The 25,717-nt window shown below is 56.3% G+C and overlaps 1 protein-coding gene across 3 annotated transcripts in view; it reads right to left on the bottom strand.

The window, feature by feature from the left end:
* The window catches only part of SHANK3 (SH3 and multiple ankyrin repeat domains 3), a 208,342-nt gene that overhangs the window by 6,455 nt on the left and 176,170 nt on the right, over positions 1–25,717 (bottom strand). For 2 of the 3 annotated variants that reach the window (XM_070754596.1, XM_070754595.1), the window contains exons 18-21: positions 24,216–24,296; positions 18,973–19,100; positions 17,911–18,004; positions 11,028–13,341 (exon numbers count right to left, since the gene is read on the bottom strand). In XM_070754596.1, coding sequence (XP_070610697.1) covers positions 11,028–13,341; positions 17,911–18,004; positions 18,973–19,100; positions 24,216–24,296 — 2,617 coding nt within the window. Of the gene's footprint in view, positions 1–3,734; positions 3,862–11,027; positions 13,342–17,910; positions 18,005–18,972; positions 19,101–24,215; positions 24,297–25,717 lie in introns of all 3 variants that reach the window. The other variant, XR_011559400.1, reaches the window with a different exon arrangement.

Raw genomic sequence — 25,717 nt, 5'->3', positions numbered from 1 at the left:
TTTGGTTGGAGTGGGATGGACCACAATGTGTGGCTTAGATCCAAGTTGGGTCCATTTCTTAGAAAAGCTTTCTTCAGCCCATGCTTAAGCCGTTTGTTACTAAGGCCTGGGAGCCACGGCACAAGACCGGCTACGTTTTGAAGACTGCCCTGCAGAATTGGCCATTCTTAGTTGCCCAGGCAGATACCCTTGGCCCACTTGGTGGCAAAGGCCTTTCCCAAGAGCCACAGGTTTTGGTTGAAGGAGAAAACCCGTTAATCGTGGTGAAGTCTGAGGTTTGGCTAATCAACCCAAAGCCACAGCAGTCAAGCAGAATGAATAGAAGCACAAATCTAGAGCCCCCCTCCTCATGCCAGACGTGTTGGAGAATGGATGTCCTACAAGGGCTCCTTCCGTCCTGCTCACTCCCAAATAATTCTTGCGTTGGCCTTAGGAGTGAAGGTGGGGCTTGGCAGAATTCCTCCCCAGGATCATGGTCTTCCAGCCAGCTTTGTAATGCGGGAAGGAGCAAAATGAAAGGCAGATCTTTGTGATAAGTCAAACAGCTTCTCCGCGACTTCACCATCCGGTGACCCTCACTTGGCGGGACAAGTGGATCATGTGACTGACTGACCACCTAAGACCCAACCGGAGTTCCGCAGACTATGTTAGCTAGCCTTGGTGACAAAACCTTCAGAAACTAAACAAGCTCAGAGAACAAGAGGAGTGGTCTGTTTTGAAGACCTCTCTCTGCTGATGGTCAGGCGTGAGACAATGGGGGAGTGGCTCCATCTCAAGATGGCTTTTAAATACAGGGCAGGCAGGTCAAGAATTTAGGGACATGATCTCATGGAGCCGAATGTAGAACCTCAAAGCACTTTTTTCAGTTGAGGGAGGATCCGCTCCCTCACGGTGCCCAAAACCAATAAACACGGAATGGGAAGTGTAGTCCTCCATCTGGTAGTCTTTCATCAAAGTCTTCCCAGCCAGCTTTTTCTAAAGAAAAAGAACATATTCTGGCCAAAGTCGGGCACCTTTTTCATTCAATTTAAAATACTAAACAGGAAATAATTTGCTTCACGTTCCCAGGTGGACAAAAAAGCCTTGAGAACCCATCCTGCGGTGTGGCTTTAAACATTCCCCACGTGTCCTTGGAACAAAAACAAGAATTAAAAAGGGATTCTCCTGAATCCCGAATGGACCACGTTCCTTCTCAGAGACAACACCACTAAGGAGGCAAAGTGGAGGTCGCTTGGGTGGCGGAATGTCCCACAGAGCATTTAGAAGATGCTCAGCTCTCTCTCAAGAGTCAGATCTTCGAGAGGGTGGGAGAAAGACCCTCGTTCATGGCCTACCATGACAGAGGCCAGATATTATGGCTGCCAGGGGCTCTGGTGCCTGGTGTACATGGTTCAAGAAAAAAAAGTAGGTTCCTCCCCCATTGTGGCTGGTCCACGTCTGGCTCAGCTGGCGATGGATTTCATGGACCAGGAGATGGATGCATATTGGTATCCTAGGCCAGTGTTCTTTCACCTGAGTCAGAGACTGAGGAGGAGTTAGAGACTGAGGGTCAACTAGAGCCTGTAGCACCCCCAGTTATGGTATTGACAGAATCAAAGGAGGAAGATGAATTAGAGAATGAGCTCATGTTGGACGCCAGAGTGAGAACAATGTCCAGACAAGAGTATCTTGAAAGAATGGAGTCTTGGTCTTAGTAACTCTAGGGAACACTTGGCCATGCCTTGTCACTATATAAGGGACAGTCTGGGGATAAGTGGGTGTTGTGAACATTTGAAAAAATCATGGCCATGTGTGAACTCTAGACTTCCAGGAGCACTTTATGCTTTCAGATCAGTCTAATTCCTGAAATCTGCATCTCTGAAAAGACTCTGGGGAAACTGTAAGTTTAATTGAGTGAATTTCCCCTAATGAGCTTTGGTTTCTGGCTCAGGACCTGTTCTTATCTCAGAGACAATTAAGCTGGGGACACTGCCAGAATGGACTAATTTTGAGTTGAAACTATTAACCCTTGTTTACCTGGACATTTTAATAGCAATGTACTTTTATAGATCATCCTCTGAGTGTGTGTGTGTGTGACTTTTATTCTGATTGATGACCCATCCAGACAGAACACCCTTCAAGGTTTTCAAGAAAAAAAATGACAATCATCGTCCAAGATGATACAAGACCCCTCCCTAGGCTTAGAATTCTCCATGAAAATTGTGGCCATCCTCCATCACTTTCTCACTCCGTGGCCTCCAACTAAGCCACAGGCAAGTGTGGTGGTACTTTGCGTATTGCCCTTTTGAGGTTCTTTTCCTCAAGACCAAAACTTTTCTTCATGCAAGATGAAAACAGGAGTACATCAGAAGATACAGCTGAAGCTCAGGCCAAGCCTGGGTCCACTCCAAGGTGGAGACAAAACATCCTTCCAATGCATGGCTAGTATAACAAAGAGAAGGACCAGGGGAGATATGATGGCAGTGTTCCACTACCTGATGGGCTGCCAGAGAGGAGGAGATAATAAGAGAGTTGGAAGGGACCTTGGAGGTCTTCTAGTCCAATCCCCTGCTTAGGCAGGAAACCATACACTACTTCAGACAGATGGTTATCCAACATCTACTTAAAAACTACCAGTGTTGGAGCATTCACAACTTCCCCAACCTATGAGGTTGTTTTCCAAAGCACCGGAAGGCCAAACTAGGAACAACGGATGGAAGCTGACCAAAGAGAGATTCAACCTGGAAATAAGGAGGAACTTTCTGACGGTGAGAGCAATCAACCAGTGGAACAGCTTTGCCTGCAGAGGTTATGAGAGCTCCAACACTTGAGATGTTCACTTGAGTGGATGGAGTGGAAACAGGACAAAGCTCATGTTCACAATGGATGAATGAGATCTTTGTGTGTGTGTGTCCATCTAAGAAGATTTATCCAGCCATGTGGTGGTGGCTCACAGGCCGAGGAAGGAGCCTCCTAGAGGGCAGAACTTTGAGGAATAGGCCCACCTGGGTGGAAAATGTAATGAACCATCTGGGCCTGAAGGTTGGGTCCCCCCTGCTGATAACATGCAGTGACCCTCCGTCGCCCTGACCTGTTGAGGAAGCAGGAGCTCAGGGGCTTCCGGATGATGGAGAGGAACATCTCAGATGAGGACAACAGCACCACGGTCACCCAAGGCAGTGGGGTCACCCTGGGGGGGGAGAGGCCTCCTGGGATCAGGGGTCTTGGGGGTTTTCTGTGATGATGGGTCTTGCATGGGACTGCAGAATGCTCAGTGGCTCAACACCCGCTGCCCGGAGGGACTTGCCACCCATTCCCCCAAATGCTTTGGACCTCAGCTTCCCAAGGAAAGGCAGTGCCCCCTTTCCAGTCTTCCTACCTGGGCCCATCTTTACGCTGGAGAAGGGGCCTGTTCCTACCAGTGGAGGAGGCAAGGGGACCCCCACCCCCGTGCCAGCTGAGCAGCCCCGGCCTCACCCGACCCACTCGGCATCCGATTGCAGACGGGCACTTCCTCCTCCTGGGATTCCGGGGCACAGAACATCACCAGACAGATATCGACATGCTGGGTTGGGTGGGCAGGGGATGGACGCAGCCACACAGCCCTGTACACCCTGCCCTCCCCCTCCCAGCAGCCCCAGCCAGCCAGCCAGCCCACGGCACACACAGCAGCAAGCAGCGGGAGCAAGGGGGACTGAGGGACGGACGGGAGACGGACATGGGGGTTGCTATGAGATGAGAACATGCTCACTTACACAGCTCGCCCACCCTCCTGAGGCCTGAGGTGGTGCTAGACAGAGCGGCCGAGACATGCAGATGGGGGAGCAGGAAGAGAGGCAATGAGAAAGATGTTAGCGTCCGTCCAGGGCACCGGGAACCACACTGAGAAGAAGGAACAGACTTGGTCACAAGCTCTGGCGGAAGGCCCCCTGCCACTCCCGGAAGCCACTCCCTGACAGCTGGGCTGACCTCAGGCTCAAAAGGGCTGGACGAACCCCCTCCCTCGCACCCTCCCTCCCTCCCTCCTGGGGAGGGCTCTGTCCACCTGGCCAGGAAGGCAAACAATGGGCCCATCTGCCTTCTCCGGCCAAGGATGGTCAAGAGCTCCAGGCCCCATTGGCCCAAAGATTTCCAGGAGGCAGCTCAGTCATGGTCAGTTCAATACCCCACGTGCGTCCCATTTGATGGAGTGGATGTTCACAACCACAGATGTTCAACAGCCAAAGCCTGACATGAAGCAACTGTGAAGCTCCAGGCGGGGGAGGGGAGGGGCTGGGAGCAGAGAGGGAGGGAGGGAGGGAGGGAGAATTGTGGGGCTTTGTGGGGAGCAGGTCCAAAGGAGAGCAGCCTCCCCTACTCCTCTGGGCTCCTGCTGAGCCCCCAAGAATGGACAAATTAAGCAAGATGGCGGTGATGGTTGCCCGTGAGAGGCAGCCTCTCAGAGGGAAGCGGGGATACCCCTGGAAAGGCCCTACGGGTGGATTCCTTCGGAGCCCTCTGCTGCTGACAGGGGATCCCAGCCCAAAGAGCTTCCCTGTAATTTTGGGCTCCACGTAATGCAGCGCGTAATCGCTTCAGTGATTTGCTAGAATAATCCAGGGGACATAGAAATTCAGTAAATAATAAATAAATAGGCCAGGGTTTCTGGTGGTGAAAAATACGAACGGGGGGGGGATCACAGCAGAACTAGGGACGCTCTCCTGAGCCCCTCCTGGGAGAGACCCTCCTCTCCTCCCCAATGCCCTCGATGGCCTGCCAACCTTTTGCTCAGCCAGGAGGATGACCAGCTCCAGAAACCCATTGGCCTCCCAAACTAATCCAGGCGGAAGTCCACTCAATGGGCTCTTCAGGAAATCCCCTCTTGACCCAGCCTTGCTTATTTGACCCCTAGGACAGTCACCAAGTGTTGGACCTCGTGATTCTTGACAAATGCACATTTTCTTTTATGGACCCTGAGAGCAGCTGCACCAAAGGCAAATCCCTTGAGTGTCCAGTCACACTTGGCCAAGAAAGAATTCCGTTCCATTCCTATTCTATTGTCTTTGGCCTCCCTTGGCCATGGCCAGGTGGGAAGACAGGAGGGTCAAGAGGGCGATTTGGACCACCAACCGGCCTGCTTTAGCAGATGAAGGCAAACCTACACGTCCCAATCTGAGTCGGCCACTGGGACCAGAGTATTTTTGAGCCTGGGCTGGAGCAGGAGTGGGTCACTACCGTACGGCCAACACCATTGTACCGATAGCAAAAAATGAGCTGCGCACACATCTCCACATCTCTAGTGTGCGCACACGCATGTCCAACCGTGTCTGAGGTCATAACACATGCACGGAAGCAAAATGTTCACCAAAATCTCATGCGCAGGAGCATCCCATCGCACGATTTTGCTTCTTGCGCATGCGCAGAAGCAAAATCTCATTCAGACGAACATGCACAACACCAAAGATGTGGAGCTGCATGCGCAGCCCCCTTGGTAGCAGCAACCGCCACCTGGGCTGGAGCGCATCCTCACGGGAGCCTCTCTCTACCGCTTAGGGCTATTCTGTGAGCCATATTTATGCGGGGTCTTCCTACTGGTCGATTGGTGCCTTGATGGCAGGCGATTGGCTACTGTTTCCTTCTGCCTTTGGTTCCTAAGTACAGTACCTGATAAGCTGGTGGTAAACCAGCCCTCCTTTGTCCACCAGAGGGCTCATTTCCCAGGCTTCAATGTTTTCCTCTGGCTATTTTGGTCCCTGCTCAGCCAACAATCTTAGTAGCTGCAAAATTGAATGCCCATCCTCGTTCGTTGCCATGTGAGGTGGCCAATGAGCCCAGCTTTCCTCGTTTAACTGCTTGTTCCTTCCCTTGAGGGTGAGCCTCCAGCACGAGCCCAAGAGCTTGTACGCGTAAACCGCCTCTGACTGGACTCACGCCTGTTTTCGGGGTGAGACGGCCGTAACTGCAGGGCTCCACCTGGTCTGAGAGGAAGAGGAAACAGCCAGCCTCCAGGGCCACCCGAGCCTTTCTCTCCAAAACAGGGAAGGGTCCAACCCAAACAACCCCTGCCGGCTGTGGCCTCTGTCTCTGGATGCAGATGGACCCCGTCTCTTTCTCTTAACCCAGCACGCAGGGAGGAGACCGAAGGCATTTCTGCTCGGTTGGCGGGCAAGGAGGAAGGTGGGAAAATCCATGCGGTGAGGAGCCTGAGCCTTCACCTCTCAGGTGCCACCTTCGAGCAAGGGAAGACCCCTAGGCCCAACCCTCTCCAGGTCCTATTCCCTAGCGTGGCAACCGTTTCCTCCTAAGCCATCTATAACCCACAAATAGCCACAGCCCTTGCACTGAATCAGCCTCTTGCCCCCAACCGTCTGGGTCCTCATTTGACCCACCCCCGAAGGACGGAAGGCTGAGTCAACCTGGAGCTGGTCAGGATTGAACTGCTGGAGGTCGGCAGAAGTAGCCTGCAGTACTACAGGCCACCACAGCTCTTACAATTAGGCGCTTCCATGAGGACTACTGAGCTGAGGACGGGGCCACCAGAAACCAAGGAAAGGCCACGCTGTCAGTCCCATTGGGCGGAGGAGGAAACTTTTGTTTCAGAAGGACGTGAGGAAGAGTTGGGAGCTATTTCAGGGCTCTCTTCATCTCACACACAATGGCAACCAGGACTAGAATTGCCGCCATGAAGGCACGACCTCGTGTGACCAGGGAAGGGCTCCTGCGGGGACGGTCAGGTATGCGGAACCGGTCAAATAATTTTGGATTTCTTTCTTTCTTTCCCTTCTGGGCTCTGGGTGTGTTTTTCCTATCACAGTAAATGAGGCTGAATGTGTATAATTTTAGAAGAGCTGTGTGTGTGTGTGTGTGTGTGTACACATACATACAGTTTATATAGTAGACAATGTATATTTTTGTGTGCCTGTGTGTAACATGTATGCATATGGCATATATACAGTGATACCTTGTCTTACAAACTTAATTGGTTCCGGGATGAGGTTCTTAAGGTGAAAAGTTTGTAAGACGAAACAATGTTTCCCATAGGAATCAATGGAAAAGCGATTAATGCATGCGAGCCCAAAATTCACCCCTTTTGCCAGCCGAAGCGCCTGTTTCTGCACTGCTGGGATTTCCCTGAGGCTCCCCTCCATGGGAAGCCCCACCTCCGGACCTCTGTGTTTTTGCGATGCTGCAATTTCCCTGAGGCTCCCCTCGCTGGGAAACCCCACCTCCGGACTTCCGTTGCCAGCGAAGTGCCCATTTTTGCGCTGCTGGGATTCCCCTGCTGGGATTTCCCTGCAGCATCACAAAAACACAGAAGTCCGGAGGTGGGGTTTCCCATGGAGGGGAGCCTCGGGGGAATCCCAGCAGTGCAAAAACGCTGGGCATCCCAGCGGTGGCGGTGGGTTTGTAAGGTGAAAATAGTTTGTAAGAAGAGGCAAAAAAATCTTAAACCCCAGGTTTGTATCTCGAAAAGTTTGTATGACGAGGCGTTTGTAAGACAAGGTACCACTGTACATAGAATTAAAGAGTATGTTTTGGATGTTCAGTCATAGTAAATAGAGGGAAACTCTCTTTGAGGCCAGGAGAGGCCAGGCCCCCTCACCCAACCCCTGACAGTCAAGTTGATTGATTGATTGATTTGATTTATTCGATTTTTATGCTACCTTTAAGCCGGTCACATGACCTTTAAGCCATCCCCAGTCACATGATTGTTGAGCCACTCCCACCTGGCCACATGGCTGGCAAGCCACACCCACAAAATAAGCCACACCCACAGTGTGGTAGCATGTGACCATGCTGCTTAACGATGGCAATTCTGGCAGTTCCGGTGGCTGTGGTTAAACTGACCGCCCGGGGTTGCTAAGTGAGGACATGTGGCAGGGTCTCTGATGATTCCAAAGGGATCTGATGCCAAAGTTGCGTAAACTCAAGTGCGCATAATTCTCCCGATTGTTCTCCGCTGCTTTCAGTGCTGGACTGAAAGGAAAAACATCCCCAACTTCTCCTTCCACACCTGAAACCATCGCTCAGGGCCACCGAAGACACGTCCACCGTCTCTCTTTGCCCCCTCCCCCTCCCTCCGTGAACATGCAGGAGCCACGGTGGGTCTCCCCAGTGGGGCGAGCAAGGCAGGATTAGTAAGGGGTCAGCAAATGGATGGAAGTGGTCATAAATGCATGCCATGACGTTGACAATGGCCCCCACGCCCCCGTCTCCTTGAAGGCCGGGTGCTCCCTCTGCCAAAACCAGTTTTCCGGGAGAATATGAGTTACTCCATGCAGGGGGGCGGAGGAGTGGGTGGGCGGGCAAGGCACAGGTAGCAATAGCACTTAAGGCCCATTGACCGCTCCACAGGGCTTTTACAGCCTTCCCTCAGCTCTTCCTTCTGCAATGTTGGCCCCTAAGAATCTGGGTCCTTATTTTGCCGACCACGGGAGGATGGAAGGCCGAGCCAACCTTAGGCTGGTCAGGATCGAACTCCTGGCAGAGGGCAGAGTTAGCCTGCACTCTTAGCCCCTGCGCTGCCAGGGCTCCTCGTTTGGGGGTCAGTTTTGTACACCGTGTGTTCCTGGGCTGTGCCAGAGGCACCTACGTCGTGAAAGTCATGGAGAGAGAAACTCCATGTCAAGGATGGGGAAGGCATCGCTGGCACGTTGGCTTTGACGGACAGGTCTCTGCCTCGCCCCTCCACACTGCAGCTCCTGTCTTCCATCAGCTCTGCAGGTCAATCTTCTTCCACCCTGCCTGCCAGGAATGAGGGGTGGCGGGGTCTCTGGGGATTCCGGGAGTCCCAACCCACAATGGGGCAAGGTGACCCCCAAAGGGAGGTCCGGCTTGGGAAAGACCCCCATTTAAGCACACAGGTGGGCTCTGCGTTTTTAAAAATGGGTCTGGAAAGTTTTATGGAAGTCGAAAGTGGGTCAAAGTCCAACCCCAATTGCAGTGGCCACCAACGAGATCTTCCTTTGGAAACGGGAAGTTGCCTCATCCCAAGGAAGACCACCAGGTCTCCCCTGGAGCCCACCCAGCCGTGTAGACTATGCCCAGGCAGAGAGTTGGGCAAGATCAGCGGTGGACAAAGGTGGCTCTTCTATGACCTGTGGACTTCAACTCCCAGAATTCCTGTGCTAGCATGATTGGCTCAGGAATTCTGGGAGTTGAAGTCCACAGGTCATGGAAGAGCCAACTTGGCCTCCCCCTGGGCAAGATGATCTCTAGGTTCCCTCCCCACTCTGTGAACGTGGTCCCCATGGCACGAGGGAGGAGCGCTTCTACCCCCCCTGCTCACCCCTGCTTTCAGAGCTCCTTAGGGAGGATTGTGTGTGTGTGTGTGTGTGAGATGGTTAATGGTTGTGCAGTGACCTTGCAGGAGAATTATTGGTCTGGCACGGAAACCAAGTCTATGGAGAATTTCACGCCTCTCTCTCTCTCTCTCTCCCCCTCCCTCCCTCTCTCTCTCTTGGCTCTCTGCCGAAGGACCCAACCCGCAGGGTGAAGGGGCCCTCAGCACACCGGACGTGGCCGCTTTAAGACTTGTGGACTTCCACTCCCACAATTCTGTTCTGCCTGGTGAATTCCGGGAGTTGAAGTCCACACGTAGCCAGGTTTGGAGACTGCTGCGCTTGACCAGCAGATGTCCAAGGCCACCAATCAGAATGGAGAACCCGGTACTGCTATGTCTCCTCCTGACCCCTGTGGTCAAAATCCATTTCTTCATCCTGGGAGCCCCCCCCCCCCTTTGGGCTCCCAACAGGTAGAGGAGAAGCTGCCTGGAGAGAGGCCCCTGCCCTCAATTTGCCCACCTTTGGGATCCTCGGACCTCCGGGGTGGGTGGGGGGTGGGGTGGGCAACAAAGCCTACAAGGAAATTGGGAAAGGTGTTAATTGGAAGCTCAGGCCAGGAGACGTGAGGGTCAGTTTCAGCTGGGGACACAGAGAAAGCGGAAAGTTTACCCTGGGGGCTAAAAGGCTTAAAGGGCTTAATTCTCTTCAGGGTCTGGGTCAGATCTGCAAGAAGACAAAGCAAGGGGGGTTTTTGCAAACACAAACCGATCATATCCTTTCTCTGCTCCTTTCTCCCCCCTGCTCCCCCCTGGAGTCCCCCCCCAAACTAGACACAGGCTACACACTTCTAGATAAACTGGCCAGGGATGTGTGTGTGTGCAGTGGACCTAACTACCAGGCTCTAAGGAACCAGCTCCCCCCTCCCCGATGTCCGTATTTCTCCCACCCGACTGGCCCTCCGAAAGGCTGTGAAGTCCGGGCTTTGCTGGCAGGCCAGAGGGGTGTGTGCGCGAATTTACATCTTGTGTTTGAGTGGCAGGTGTGTTGAGTGGACTGATTGCTCTGCAGGTCTTAGAATTGGGGCTTCTATTGTTTTGATATTTAATATTTGACTTCTTTTATTATTGTAATGCTTTTCTATTGCCGTAAGCCGCCCTGCGTCCCACTGGGATTGGGCGGCATAGAAGTCGAATAGATAAATAAAGTAAATAAATAAACCTGGAACTCTGGGATGTCCAACCTTGGCAGATCGAAGACTTGTGGACTTCAACTCCCAGCATTGGTCAAACAACCGTGCTGGCTCAGGAATTCTGGGAGTTGGGTCCGTAGTTGCGCAACGGGGGGGGGGGGTCTCCACCCAAACGTGTCCTTTCAGTTTTGGGAAAAAAGACTGACTCTTCTGCCAGGGACCAAGCCCCCAAGGGCCGCCCCTCCAATGGGACATTATGGGGAGGGGTTTAGGGAGGGCCCGTGCGTGAAAGGATGAAGCCTCTGCCTGTTGTAGGTGTCTCAGGCACAAAGACCAAACTAGAAGTCAAACCTGGAACCGAAAAGCTGGAGGGGTGGGCAAGTGGGTGAGGAGGGGGGAGAGGAAAGGGACAAGTGGGAGGGGGCTTAGCCTTCTTTCAAAATCCACCTACCCCCAATCTAGATGGGGACAAATCTCCCCCCTCCGGAAGGAAGGAGGGGCCTTGAATCAGGATCCGGCTGGCCAAGGTAGATGGGTTGGCAACCAGAGCAGGAGGCCCCCTCCTGGTCCAGCTGGGCAGGGGAAGAGGGTCTTACCGTGCTGCCACCACAGGGGTCTTCTTTCCAGGGTCTATCACGCCACCGGCAGGCTCCTCCCCCAGGGAGCGCGTGTCCTTGTTCAGCTGCTGCAGCCGGGAACTGAGCTCGCTAATCACAGTTGGTTTGTCATCTTCTGGCCCGTGGATGGGCCTGCTGTCCAGGGGGTCCCCCCACAGCTTGGACCTTCGCTGAAAGAGGTAGCGTGGCCGGCCGACGCTGGCGGAAGCCAGGATGGCCGCGTGTTGCTGGGAGATGAGCTCGCTGTCCGAGGACTGCTTTAAAAGTGGGTCCCTGAAGGTTACCGGCCCCTTGCTGGCCTGGGACTTGAGTTTCGGCTTTGGAGGCACTGGCGGCTTCTCGAGTACAAAGGTTTGCCCATCCGCAAAGGAGGTGTAGGTGTCGGTGGGCTCCCCGCTCTCGGAGGACAGCGTGGACATGCTGGAGACGGTGGAGATGGTGCTTGTGGTCTCCAGATGATGGTCACTTGAACTTCTGGTGTCCACCTCTTCCACCCCTGAGTCTGCGGCAGACTCGGGGGCGGTGGGGGCATCAGAGAGCTTCCCTGAGGGTGTTCCACCAGTGGTAGAAGGCAGGGCCGCTGCCGCTGGCACGGATGGCGGGGCGATGGCTGGAGCAGCCAGTTGGCTGATAGGTGTGCCAGCGGTGGTGACCAATACCCCATTCGCAAACTCGTCAGGCGGCGGCACCAGGCCAATCTTCGCCAGCTCCTCCCTGGTTTCCTCGTCGCTCGAGGACAGCTGAGCGGGTGGCAGAGTGACCGTGTACGTCTCCACTTCCTCCTCTGAACTGCCTTGTCCGAGAGTCTTGTCCAAGGCTGGGCTGACCGGCGCCTTCCCCACAGGACTGGGCTGAGCCTCCATCATAGACACTTCCACCGGCTCCTGGCCCCCCTCAGGGATGGGGCTCTTCTCCTCCTTCACGTCAAAGCCGAGGTCTTGGCCGTTGCTGGTCGCGTGCACCATGATGAGTCCGGCTGTCTTCTGCTGTGAAGTGTCCATGATGCTCAGGATCATGGCCCTCTTCTCCTCCACCCTCTTCTCCTCCATCTCCTTCACCGGCGTCTCGGTTCGTGCCTCGCCCTCTTTCCTCCCACTTCCGAGCACACCCCAGGGGCTCTGGGTAGGGGTCAGAGAGCTGGGTGTGGCCACCTTGGATCCTGGAGAATAGGCGGGAGACCCCCGGCCTTCCAGCTCACCCCTCTCTTGGTCTTTGGTTTGGATGTCCACAAACAAGGGCGCCGCCCGGTCGGAGTCGGGGCTGTGGATGGGGGTAGCCACTCTGGAGGAGACCTGGGTGGAGAGGGCTCTCTCTCTTGCGGCCAGCGCCAGCGCCAGAGGGGAGTTGGGGTCCAGGGGCTTCCCGGTCAGGGGGTGGATGAATGTCGAGGAGGAGCTGCTGAGGAATGGCTTCAGAGCAGAGACTGGGGAAGGCAGGAGGACATCGCGGCTCCCGAGCAGGCGCTCGTCGATGGACCGGGATTGCTGCAGCGATGGCATGTCTATGGTGGGGGGGCTCCCCTCGATGGCCCCCACGGAAAGGAAGACAGTGGATTTCCGCTTCTCGTCCAGACGCCGGTCTCGCTCCTTCATGGCCCCTGCGACCGCCGTGGCAAAGGGCAGGCTGGCGGTGTCCACTTGCTGGGAGGTGAACTCCATCCCACTCAGGCGGTGGCCCCGCCGTGTGGGGGAAGGCTCCCGGGGGAAGCCCCCGGCAATGGAGAGCGCTGCCCGCTCCTGCGCGTCCTCCACCTGCAGCTGCTTCACTAGGGGGCTCTTCTTGCGCTGGGGCTTGGTGGGGGCGAAGAGGCTGACGTTGAACTGGCCCATGTTGGCGTACGGGTTGTCCGCCCCACGCCCCTTCCGCTTCAGCTTCTCGGGCGGAGTGGCCGAGGGGCCTGGCCGGGGGATGTCGGTGGGCTCAACAGGGATGTGGGAGGAGTCTTGCAGGATGATCATGGAGCGGGCCCGCTTCTGCCGCTCGGGGTAAGGGATGCCAGTCCTGGCCTGGTCATACATCTCGGCCGCGCTGATCACCGGCGGTAGCCCATGAAGCTTGGCCTCCAAACCCGGCTTGAAGCTGGACCGGATGGTATCGTAGACCCTCCCAGGGGGTGGGGGTGGGGAGAAGGTGGGGGGCGGGCCCGTGTCGAAGTAGTAGGGGGAGGGGGGAGGGGGTGGAGCGGTTTGTGGTGGGGGCGGAATGCCATGGCCCTCGCGGACGGTGTCTTGCATCGATGTACTCCGGGGAAACTTTCCATCCATTAGGGAAGCCGCAAATTTTTCATCTTCGCCTAAAAAACAGCAAAAGAGGAAAAGTTGCAGCTGTTTTGGGAGGTAAAACGATGCTTCTCTCCCTCTGACTGACCAGTAAGATGGAGTGCAAAGACTGCAAAACCGGGGCCAGGGGCAGGGCGCCTGTTGGCAGCTTCATGGGAGGCAATCTGGGACCTCGGGACCTTGGTGGTTTTCTGGGAGACGTTTCATGACCAACCAGGTAACCTCATCAGTGCCAGAGGGGAGTAAACAGCCTAATCAAGAAACCATCAAGACCGCTCCCACCAAGAGTGACAGGGTAAGCTAGAGGGTGGCGCAGTGGTTAGCGTAGAGCACTGCAGGCTGCCTGCTGTTCGGCAGTTCAAATCCCACCAAGCTGAAGGTTGACTCAACCTTCCCAGGTGGGTCAAATGAGGAGCCAGACGGTTGAGGGGCAAGAGGCCGACTCTGCAAACCGCTCAGAGGGGGAAGCACTGGGAAGTCCAAGCGCTATCGCTGTTAGTATGTAAACAGGGACCAACCCTTGCTCCCTTCTGGCACTGATGATGTTACGCTGTTTGGGTCATGAAACGTCTGCAAGGAAGCAACCCAAGCTCAGAGACCCACTAAGGACCTCCCCCCCTCGTTTCAACCCCGAGTCACAAATACTGAAGTCCTGCAAGGGTCGGAACTGGCGTGGGAGGGAGGCCCGCAGCTGCACACTGATGCCCAGGACGGCCACTGGGCGGCGCAGAGCAGGCCTTGGAAGCGGTGGGAGGCCCCGTCACATAGGAATAGTTTTCACCGAAGCTCCTGCACCCTCAGCAGGGAATCCCACCCCTCTGGAGTCTGGCGTCTAAAGGAGGATGTTGCTAAGCAGGACCAAGCCTGATGCGTCCTGTTGCCCAGGGCAGCATCGTGCGCAAAGGCCCCGTGGAACAGACACCGTCTAACACTTGCGCTGCAGCTTCTGGGCATCTCTATGGCGCCGAGTGCAGCTGCCGCAAGCATGCTGGGATCAGACCCCCCAGGGGGGTTACAACTGACCAGCCCTAAGTAGCCCTGTGTGCCGAGGACCCCCTCCCACTGCCCTTCCTGCCATCCCACCAATGATGCCACGTGCCCAGTAGCACTGGCGGCCCCTTCACGGAGCAGACTGGGGAATGCAGTCAGCCGTCCAGTTATGGCCGCAAAGCTTCTATGGCCAAGTGAGACAGTCATTAAGCGAGTTTCCCCCCCTTTTGATAACCCCTCTTTGCCACTGTTAAGTGAATCTGGCTTCCCCATTGACTCTGCTTGGCGGATGGACACTGTGGTCATCATAAATATGAAATCAGTTGCAAGAGTCCGACTTAGAAGATTGATGGACGGCAGAAAAAGACCTCCTGGTCTAGTCTGCCCTTATACTATTTCCTGTCTTTTATCTTAGGGTGGATCGATGTTTATTCTGTTTAAATTCAGTGACTGTAGATTGACCGACCACGTCTGCTGGAAGTTTGTTCCAAGCATCTGCTACTCTTTCAGTCAAATCATATTTTCTCACGTTGCTTCTGATCTTTCCCCCAACTGACCTCAGATTGTGCCCCCTTGTTCTCGGGTTCACTTTTGATCACCTAATCATGGGGAATGTTGTAACGGTCGTTAAGTGTGAAAACCGGTCATAAATCACATTTTTCAATGCCGTTGTAGCTTTGAACAGTCGCTAAGTGAGTGGTTGTAGGTCAATGGATAATGAAGGCAATGAAGGCCCCGGCTTCTCCATGGAAACAAGGCATCTCCAGGCAGCCACGAAATGGGGGCGACGGGGCGGGGGCTACAGGGAAGTATTAGGGTCTACCCACTGAAGGGCTTGGGAACTGGAGCTCCACGCTGCCTTTCTACTCTGGGCCCCAACCGAGCTGCCAGGGCATCAAAACAAAAGAAGAGCGTAAGGAAAAAAGGGGAAAAACAGATGAAAACGGTCAATTATCGATGTCTACGAAGACCCTGCTAGGATTCTGGGGGAGGAAGAGGGGGGTTCTGGGAAGGCCAGGGTGAGGGGGCTTCAGAGGGATGTGGGAGGAGTCTTGCAGGATGATCATGGAGCGGGCCCGCTTCTGCCGCTTGGGGTAAGGGATGCAATATCAGCCCGTCTGCCCCACCGGGTGGGGGAATCTCTAGGGCAGCCTGCCCTACTGTGTCCTGTGGGGCAGAGGAGGTGCTCGGTTCAAGGGGCGGCCTCTAAAACCAGGGCCACCATCCTCTGCCCAGGTGCAGCTGGTCCCAGGCCGTGCAATCCTTTGATACCAGGAGTTTCCAAACCTGGCAACTTTTAAGACTTCAACTCCCGGAATTCGCCGGACGTTGTGGTTGAGGAATTCTGGGAGCTGGAAGTTCACACACCTCAAAAGGTTGCAAAGTTTGTAGGCCAAGCACAATCCTTGGATTGCTCAAGATTCAAACCAGCAACACACAACCAGTCCTGCATCCCTCTGCATGACAACGGAGACCCCTTTGCCTGTCCCCTCTCCCTTCTCCCCCCACTTTCTTCCCCTAGCACCCCTTGGAGGGTCTAATCCTGGCCTCCCCTGGATCACTGCCACCGGAGAGGCATTCCTGCATCGCTGCTTGGCCCCCCATGTGTTCTCCACTTCACGCAGAGGACAAAACCTGCCCGGAAGCCTCCGGCTGTGAATCACTGCCGTTTGTCAGCTGTTGCTGCGCCCAGAATAATTTCCCCACCAGCTGGGAGACGGGCGTGGCTCTCGTGGAGGGGAGACGCCCTGCAGCATCGCTCCGAGTGCTGGCAGATGGCGGGGCAGCAGCAGCAACCCTGGAGGGGCCACCAGGAGACCCAGGGGCTCCCCACGGCTCTGCCTGCCCCACGGCTTCCTCTCTGGCTCTGCGTCCAGCTGGGATTTCTCCTACCACGGCAACAACTGCAGCCCTTTTAGAAGGGGGGGGGCTCCTTGTCCCAGAGCCCTGAGTTCTTTTCCCCTCCAGCAGGGTTCCCCCCCCACTTGCATCCCTTGTGGGAGTCTGGTGTTCCCCCCACCCCACCTTCATTCCGTGCATCACCCTATTAGGTGACGTATGAACGGGCAAAGCTGCCAAGTTTGAACGGGCTAGGCCAGTGATGGCGAACCTTTCTTGCCTGGAGTGCCAAAGGCGTGCGCGCACGGGCGATAGCGTGCATGTGTGTGTGCTCACACCCATAATTCAATGCCATGAGCCCCCTCCCCTGTGAATGCGCACATGACCACCTCACATGTTGCGCTCGTCCCCACCATTTGGGGCCTAGCAGGCCTCTCTGAAGCCTGCGGCCCATTTCCCCACTCCCGCTGGGCCCGCTAGGCTCATTGTCCACCCTCCCCAGGCTTCAGTCTTTCCTGGAGGGTGGGGAGGGTGTAAATGGCCTCACCTTCCCCCTGGAGGCCCACAATACCTTGCCAAAGCCTCCGCATGAGCCCTGTACCTGCCTGGCATCCAAAACAGGCTGCACGAGGGGTGCCACAAGTGGGTCCAGATGAAAATTCAGCTAGAAGCGCATGTGTGCTGGAGCTGAGCTAGAACAAGGGCTCATGTGCCCACAGATGTGGCTCCGCATGCCACCTGTAGCACCCGCGCCATAGGTTCGCCATGCACAGGTTCACCTTGCACACCAATTGTGGTCCTATCTGGACCAGGAGGCTCTCCACATAGTCACTCAGGCCCTTATCACCTCTCGCCTCGACTACTGCATGCGCTCTACATGGGGCCACCCCTGAAAAGCGTTTGGAGAGTACAACTGGTACAAAATGCATCCGTATGAGCTATTGCGGGTGTGCCCAGGTGCGCACATATAACACCGATGCTCTGCGAGTTGCACTGGCTGCCAGTTGGTCTCCAAATGCAATTCAAGGTGTTGGTTATCACCTGCAAAGCCGTCCATGGCTCAGGACCAGACTACCTTTGGCCCCGCCTTCTGCCGCACAGCTCCCAGCAACCAATAACAGCAGCAGCAGAATTGTGCTGGACTCCGGGAGCGCTCAGAGCCATGGGGGCGAGCACACGTCACTGTTCCACCTTAGCAGCCCACCCCTGGAGTCAGATGATGTTTGAGGTTTTAGCCAGGTTACGCTAGCCACCTGTTATTCCCCTGCTAAGATCCCTGGAGTAAACGTGCCCTGTCTGCGGAGATGCTGGGAAGCTGCAAAAGTAAGTCTGTGGAACTGGAGAATCCTTATCTCATGAAGGAATGCACACGTAGCTTTGATCTTTGGCAGCAGCCTAGCTGCGGAACTGTTATCTCTTAATTGCCCTCACCGAGAAGCTGCCAAGATTATATCACGTGCATGACTTTGAGAGTTTATTTATAAAAAGACTGATTTTAAGTGGATTCCTCCTTTGTTTTCAAGCTGAGGGGGTTGGGACAGAACACCTGCCCTAGAGAAAGGGGAAGGGGCACTTAGAGGAACCCCACCACAAGCCCCTCCCCCTTTTATAGGTTTTGGATCAACCGCCGCCTGGGATTTCTGGGCAGCAGAACGGACAGATGCTTTGCTGCAGGAGGTCCAGTGGGGGTCGGCCGCCTCCCATCCACGGGGCCCCCCTGGAGCTCACGGGAAGCCAGCGGAGGTCCCACCTACCTACAGACTTGGTCCGCGGGAGGCCTTTGCGGAGGGAGATGTGGGGCTTCTCCGGGCCCGTGTGGGTCGCCATCCCCTGGCGCTCGAAAAGGGACTGGAAGAGAAAGCAGACACGGCCCAGGAGTCCCACCTGCTCAGGCCAGGGGTCACGCGCCCCCTCCCCTCCCTCAAACCCTGGCCGCAAGGGAGCCTGCCGGCCCATCCCCAGGCAGTCCTCCACTTACAACGGTTCACTGAGTGACCGAAGTTACGGTAGCACTGAAAAGAGGGACACAGGGCAGCTTTTTCACCTATATTTATTTATTTGACCTCTCTGCCGTCCTATCCCAGGACTGTATGACGGTTGCAGCATCCCTCTGGTCACCTGGCCATAAGTCCAGAGGCCTGGCAACTGGCATGTACTCATGACAGTTGCAAGGTCGCATGATCTGCTTTTGCAACCTCTGGATAAGATGAAGTCAATGGGGAAGCGGATTCACTTCACAACTGCAAGACTAGTTTCACAACGGTGGCAGGAAAGACTGCACAGCTCCCCGAACTGTCTGTCTCACTCAGCAACATACGAGCGTCGCCCAGAAAGCAACGGACCATTTCCACCAGGCGAGGGCTCCCCGTTGCTGCCGCCACTACCAGTGTGGTTGCCTGCGCAATTCCACCGGGTTTGGCTAACTGCACATGCGCAGGAATCTCACATGAGGAGGCACATGAATGATTACACTGATTTTCAGCAATTTCTTTGCTTCCGCTTCCTGAGCATGTGCAGAAGCCAAATGGTCACGCGGTGCTGTGCGCGCAAGCTCCATTTTCGCCACCACTCTATAGAGCGGCCTGTACCGGTAGGGACTCCACCCTGATTCCCACCCTAGAAACCTCGGTGGCCCTTTGATCAGAACAAAGTTTCGGGTGGCCAAAGGCCGGTGCAATGGCGCTGCTGCCGTGCGGTCAATTAGGCCATCATCAACACGGCTGCAGAGGAAACCGGTTCGGGTCCAGCTCGCCTCGGCCGACCTCCCTCCCCCACTCCCCCCCAATCCCAGCCCCTCCCTCACCCAGCCCTCTCACACTGATCTCTGCAGGGGTGATGCGCCGGCTGGTCGGCCTCTGCTTCACGGTGGCTGCCCGGGAGTCCGCTTCAGCCAGGTCCGGCCTCAGGGAGGGCTCAGCCGCTGCCAAGATCTCGTCCAGCTTCTCTGCAAAGTCAGACAGACCGCACTGAGTTAGCCAGGCCGGCCATTGACAACTGTGCCCTGCTGTGGGCTCTGGGCTGACCTGCAGAGTGGAGAGCGCCCGGAAGGGAGGCCCAGGGAGCCTGGCCACAGCAGGAGAATGTGCCGCCCCTGCCCCCCTGCGGAGGAGGAGGAGGGTCTCCTCAAAGCTCCTCCGAGATGGACGGGGCACCCGCTTCCTGCCCCCAAGGGGCTCTGGAGAGCAGGAGGCTCCCAAAGTCTTCCCTACTGCTTCCCAGGTCAGAGCGGAGCAACTTACAACCTTCTCCTTCTTAAGCTGGCCCCAAAACCTGATGGACCCCCAGCTGACCCTTGCAGCCAAAGGAAGCCAAGTCGGCTCAGAAAGGAGGAGGTCTCCACCCTCGCAGAGTCAGGGGCTGGGAGGATTTCACTTTAACCCCTTTGTCTTTCTCGGATTTCAACTGTTTCAACTGCTACCCTCAAAATGTGTCCATAGAGCCCTGCACACCAAGACAACTAGACACAAGGACGCCCTCCCTCTGCTAAACAAATAACGGTGCCTGGAGGCTGTTGGGGCCTGGATGGGTGCCAACAGACTCAAACTCAACCCGGATAAGACGGAGTGGCTGTGGGTTCTGCCTCCCAGGGACAATCCCATCTGTTCGTCCATAACCCTGGGGGGGGGGGAATTACTGACCCCCTCAGAGAGGGTCCACAACTTGGGCGTCCTCCTCGATCTACAGCTCACATTAGAGAAACATCTTTCAGCTGTGGCGAGAGGGGCGTTTTCCTAGGTTCGCCTGGTGCACCAGTTGCGGCCCTATTTGGACCGGGACTCACTGCTCACAGTCACTCATGCCCTCATCACCTCGAGGCTCGACTACTGCAACGCTCTCTACATGGGGCGACCTTTGAAGAGTGTTCGGAAACTTCAGATCGTGCAGAATGCAGCTGCGAGAGCTATCATGGGCTTCCCCAAATATGCCCATGTTACACCAACACTCCGCAGTCTGCATTGGTTGCCGATCAGTTTCCGATCACAATTCCAAGTGTTGGTTATGACCCATAAAGCCCTTCATGGCATGTCTGAATCCAACCGAACACTTGTAAGAGCTTTTCTTAAGACCTACAAAGTGGCGCTCAAGGTGGCAAGATGCGCGTACCATGCCGCCTTGATTGCATCAGCGGAATCCCGCCCGGCCACCCTGTTTAGGGTGACCCGCTCCCTTCTAAATCAGGGGGGAGTTGGGGAGGCCTTGCAGGGCAGTGCTGAGGAATTTAACTCGTTTTTCGCTGATAAAGTCGCTCGGATCCGGGCTGATCTCGACTCCAATGGCATAGCAGTATCGGCTGACCATGATACTGCCCCAGGTCCTCTGGAACCAACTGCCCCCAGAGATCCCCCCCCCCACTCTCCTGGCTTTTCGAAAGACATTAAAGACACAGCGGTGCTTTCAGGCCTGGCTCTGCTCCAGCCATTGTATGAATGAGGGATGATTGACTGTTTTTATAGCGGGCTTTATCTAATTTTTTCTCACGTTTTTTCCAATGTTTTAATTGTATTTTATTTGCATTTCGTTTTTTACTCTTGTAAGCCGCCCCGAGTCCACGAGGTAAAGGGCAGCCTATAAGTACAACTGACTAACTAGGTTGTAAAAACTCCACCCATGACCTGATTGCCTAGGTCAAGGGTAGGGAAAGTTGGCTCTTCTATGCCATGTGGACTTCAACTCCCAGAATTCCCAGAATTGGGCCAATCATGGTAGCTCGGGAATTCTGGGAGTTGAAGTCCACATGGCATAGAAGAGCCCACGTGGCCTACCCCTGGCCTAGCTGACCACAGCCTCTTGGGTTTTGACAAGAGTCCAGCCAAAGGCCAACTCAGCTGCCTCCTGAAACCCAGAATTGGGGCTACTGGTCTCTAGCCAACCATCACATGAGCCGGGATGCTGGAAGTTCCACCACCAGCATTTGCAGGATCCGGCCCCTAGTCCCCCTATGGGGGCTGAGGATTCCAGAGCACCATCGCCCAACCCCCATCTTCTCAAAACACGAAATTGGGCCAGAATCTTCACCCTTAGCTCATGAAGACCGAGAAGGGCTTTGGAAGAAGAGGCAAGGTTTCAGATAGTTAACAGAATAACAGAGCTGGAAGGGACCTTGGAGGTCTTCTAGTCCAACCCCCTGCTTAGGCAGGAAACCCCACACTATTTCAGACAGAGGGTTATCCAACATCTCCTTAAAAACTTCCAGTATTGGCGCATCCACAACTTCTGGAGGCAACTTCTGTTCCACTGGTTAATTGTTCTGACTGTCAAGAAATTCCTCCTTAATTCTAAGTTGCTTCTCTCCTTGTTTAGTTTCCACCCATTGCTTCTAGTCCTGCCCTCAGGTGCTTTTGAGAATAGCTTGACTCCCTCTTCCTTGGGGCAACCCCTGAGATACTGGAAGGCTTCCATCCTGTCCCCTTGGGTCCTTCCTTCTTTGCATTAAACTTAAAGATGGTCAATTCCAGCATTTGTTCTTTAGGTTTTAGCCTCCAGTCCCACAAACATCTTTGTTGCTCATCTCTGCAGGTGAAGCTTGTAAAATTAGAATATCCTGCAAAAGTTCATTTATTTCAGTAATGCAACTGAAAAGATGAAACTAATTTATGGGAGAGATTCATTACATGGATGGAGGGTTTTCATCTCCATGGATGAGAACCTGCCTCTACCTGTAGGACCTTCTCATGGTTTATAGCAGTGTTTCCCAACCTTGGCCACTTGAAGATACATCTGGACTTCAACTCCCAGAATTCCAGCATTCGCTGGCTGGGGAATTCTGGGAGTTGAAGTCCAGATATCTTCAAGTGGCCAAGGTTGGGGAACACTGGTTTATAGCACCCTGAAAAGCAGGTCTCGGGACTCATGCCCAGCCGTTAAGTGCCACCAGCCCCCACATTCATGTGGAAGGTGGGGGGGGCTTCTGGTGTCCCCCGCATGGCACCATCAGGCTCCCTCCGGCACAGCTGGCATTTCCAGGGCTTGGCACATCTGGAAGTGATGCCAAGGTCATCGTTCGGTCAGGGGCCGCCAAGGGCCTCATCCTTGCAGAGGTTGCAGAAGTAGAGGGAGGGGGGAGGGAAGAGGGGGGGAGGTGGGAGGGAGGGCCCACCTGACCCAGAGGGCCCCCCCATATGGGGAGTTGAACTCACCCCCTTTCCTCCTCCGCATCGAGGCTTGGAATCAAGAAACAAAGGACAAGAGGTCAGTGGCAGGGTGGCAGAGGCGGGGTGGGGGGTTGCAGGCAGACCAGGGGAGACGGGGCCTGGGGTCAGGGTCTCCTCGCAGGTGGGGGGGGGGGGGTCAGCACTCCGGGATGCAGCAGCCCGGGTTCCCCCACCAGGCAGCCCTTGCCCCCTCCCCAGTGCCAAGCCCGGCCGGTAAGCGTGCTCCCCCCCCCCCGTGGCAGCGAGAGGCTGGCCCCAGAGTTCTCCTCGCCCCCCCGGCCCCTTTTCCTCCAAGTGTGGCAAGCCGGGAGAGGGGTGGGGGCCCTTCCACTGGACAGGAGCCCCTCAGGCAGGTTTCATAAAGGGGGAGGGGGTTTGCCTGGGATCTGCTCTTCCACTCCTTCTGCCCCCCCTGTAGCCCCAAGGGTTCACCTTTGCTTCCTCCAATGCCCCAAAGCTCTGGGGAGGGGGGCAGCTAATCCAATCGGGCACTGGGAGACCCCACCCCAACCAACCCCCAGGTAAACCCCCTGGGAGGCTCTGAATGGAGACCTTGGCGAAGGGCACACCTGGATGCCCCCCCTGGAGACTGACCCCTCCCCCCTTGTCTCTGAGGGGTCCAGTCCCCCCCCCCCCAAACTTGGCTCTCAGTGGAAATGGCAGAAACTGAAGATGAAGATGCAGCTGCCATTGGAGACACCCTGGCCCAAGAGTTGCCAGGGGTCAATCCAGGGGTCTCAGCCACCAGCGGTCCTCACACTTCTTGGGAGAAGCCCACTGCTGGCCAGAGGCGGGCAAGGCCCCCATCCCTCATCCTGGCCCAGGGAGAAAAGGGCTGGGCTGGTCAACAAAGGGCCCTTGCTGAGAGGCCCCTGAGGGACAGAGTCTTCTCACATAGGGAGGGTGGACGATGACCACAAGGAGACGGGCCAACCTGGCTCTTCAGGTGGAGGCCTCTGCAGGGCCAGGTGGTCAAGGCAGCCAATGGAAAGCCACCTGGGCTGCCCAGCTGACAGTGAGGAGCACCTGCCGAGGCCAGAGGACCCCCACCCCTCTGGGTTGGAGGAGCGTCCCTGCCCCTGGAATCCCCCCCAAGGGTGCTAGGACAGGGGCAGGCCGAGTGGGCTCTTCTATGACGTGTGGACTTCAACTCCCAGCATTCCTGCACTAGCATGATTGGCTGAGGGATTCTGGGAGTTGAAGTCCACACGTCACAGAAGAGCCCCCTTGGCCTGGCCCGGGTGAGGGTGGCTCTGGCAGGTCTTGGGGGATCCAATCCGATCAGTCCCGAGGGGTCACTGGGTGGCATGGCGGTCTAACAGAAGTCTAATAAATGAAAATCTCAGCTGGTCACCCGGATGAGAGATTTCGCCTTCCCAGGTTTGCTGGACCCCGAAAGCTGGGAAGACCCAACGGCCGACTCAGATTGGGTCCCGCAAGGTTGTCCTGGGACAGGCAGATGTCATTCCGGAAGGAGGGCTGTTCTTTGGGGTGAACCCCAGTGAATGGGGTGGGTGGGCGGATGATGGGGGAACCTGGGCAGGGTCCTGGGAGGAGCCCACTTGAAGGGGTGGGAACTACCCCGTATGAAGATGAAGGGACCTCAACTCCCAGCATGCCCCAGGCACCAACCCCGGACGGAGGGATTCTGCGAGTGGACGTCCACCCATCTCCAAGGCTGAGGGATCGCCGGGGGTGTGTGTGTGTGTGGCGCTGGCCTCCGGGTGGGAGGAAGGCGGGGGGTGGGGGCATGCAAGCGGGGCAGGGGGGCGGCAAAGCCTGGGCCAGGCGGGCGGGGGCGGCAGCGGTGCAGGGACCAGAGGCTGGGCGGCGGTTGGGGGGGGCGTGGCTGGCACCGGCAGGGAAGGCAGGCGGGGCGGGGGGGCGCGGGGGGGGGGGGCACTTACCCAGCTCCTCCAGCTCGGCGGTCATGGACTTGGAGCGCAGCGTGAGGGTGGTGCTGGGCGCGCGCTTGGGCGGCGTCGGGGCTGCGGGGAAGAGAGAGGCGGTGGCCGTCTTGCAGCGCCGCTCCAACGGCAGGAGCAGCAGCCGGGGCAGCGGGCGCTTCTTCTCCGCCGCCCGCATCTCCTCGTAGTCGCCGGACGAGGCCGAGTCGCGCGGCTGCAGCATCGGGCTCCAGCGCCGCGGGGACGCCGCCTTCTTCATCCTCCCGGGCGCAGGGCGGGCGGGCGGCGAGCCCCGAGGGTCAGCGGGCGGAGGGTCCCTCCGGCCGCCCCTCCTGCCCAGGCCGGGCCCCGCTGGCCGCCCCCCCCGCCCTCCTCTTCCTCCGTCTGCCGGGCGGCGGCTCCTCCGCGCCTCTCCGCCCGCCGCCGCCCCAGCGCTGCAGGCTCCGCCACGCGCCCCGTCGCCATGGCAACCAGCCCGGGCGCTCCGCCGCCGCCCCCAGCAGAGACCCCGCGCGGTGGGGGGGGGGGAGCCTGGCCGGGAAGGAGCCCCTGGAAGGGGAGGGCTTGGGGAGGGGCCAGGAGGATGCGCGACTCTCTGCTGCCCCTCCCTCTGCTCCCGGGAGCCCCCTCCCCTCTCCCGCCACCTGCACGCCCCCCTCCCCTCCCGCCTCAGCCCTCCTTCTCAGCCCCCTCCCCAAATCAGGCCTCCCGGTGGAAGGGCCAGGGGCTCAACTCCCTGGCGTGTGGGCTCCCCTTGCCCTCTGAGGGCCGGCTTGGCACGGAGCCTCCCTGGCCCCTCCTTGCCCCCCAGCCCACCCGACAGGGCTGCCCGGAGGCTCCAGGCAGAGATGAGACCTCAGTGGGCGTCCAGTGGCAAGAACAACCGTCCACTTTGTGCGTGGTGCCGGCCTCCAAAGGTGTTCGTGACTCCCTTCTTTGGTTTAACGTGGAATGAAGGCTATTTTTGAGCGGCTTCTGTTTTGCCCTCCAAATAAACCCAGGCTTCCCCCCCTTCCCTTCCGCCTCTTTGAATTTTGGGGAGTTGAGGGGGGGGCAGCCAGGTTAAAATGCTGCTGGGACTGTGATGGAGCTCTTGTGGTGGCCTTGACAGCAACATAGGCAATTTCACCCCCCCTCTTCCCCAGTGAACGGATTCAAGGGCCACCCAAGAGCAGAAATGTGGACTGAGCTGAGCCCAGGGTCAATTGGCCTGCTGGGTGTGGGGCAGAGGCGCCTTGGTCCCTCCAACCCACCTTCCGCAAGTCTGGGGAGGGGGGCAGGAAGGACTTCTGTTTCGGGGGGCAAAGAGACTTCCTTCCAGCCCCCACTGAGGATGTTGTGATCTTAATAGTTTACATTATTTTTAGTTATTTTATTGTTGTAAACCATGCCTGAGTCCTTCAGGGTTGCATACAAATTAATAATAATAATAAAATAATAATAATAATAATAATAATAATAATAATAATAATAATAATAAAATAATAATAATAATAATGTAC

Source organism: Erythrolamprus reginae, chromosome 6 (genome assembly GCF_031021105.1).
Source record: "Erythrolamprus reginae isolate rEryReg1 chromosome 6, rEryReg1.hap1, whole genome shotgun sequence".
In the NCBI taxonomy this organism is placed as follows: domain Eukaryota; kingdom Metazoa; phylum Chordata; class Lepidosauria; order Squamata; family Dipsadidae; genus Erythrolamprus; species Erythrolamprus reginae.
This window is presented reverse-complemented; position numbering and strand designations above follow the sequence as displayed.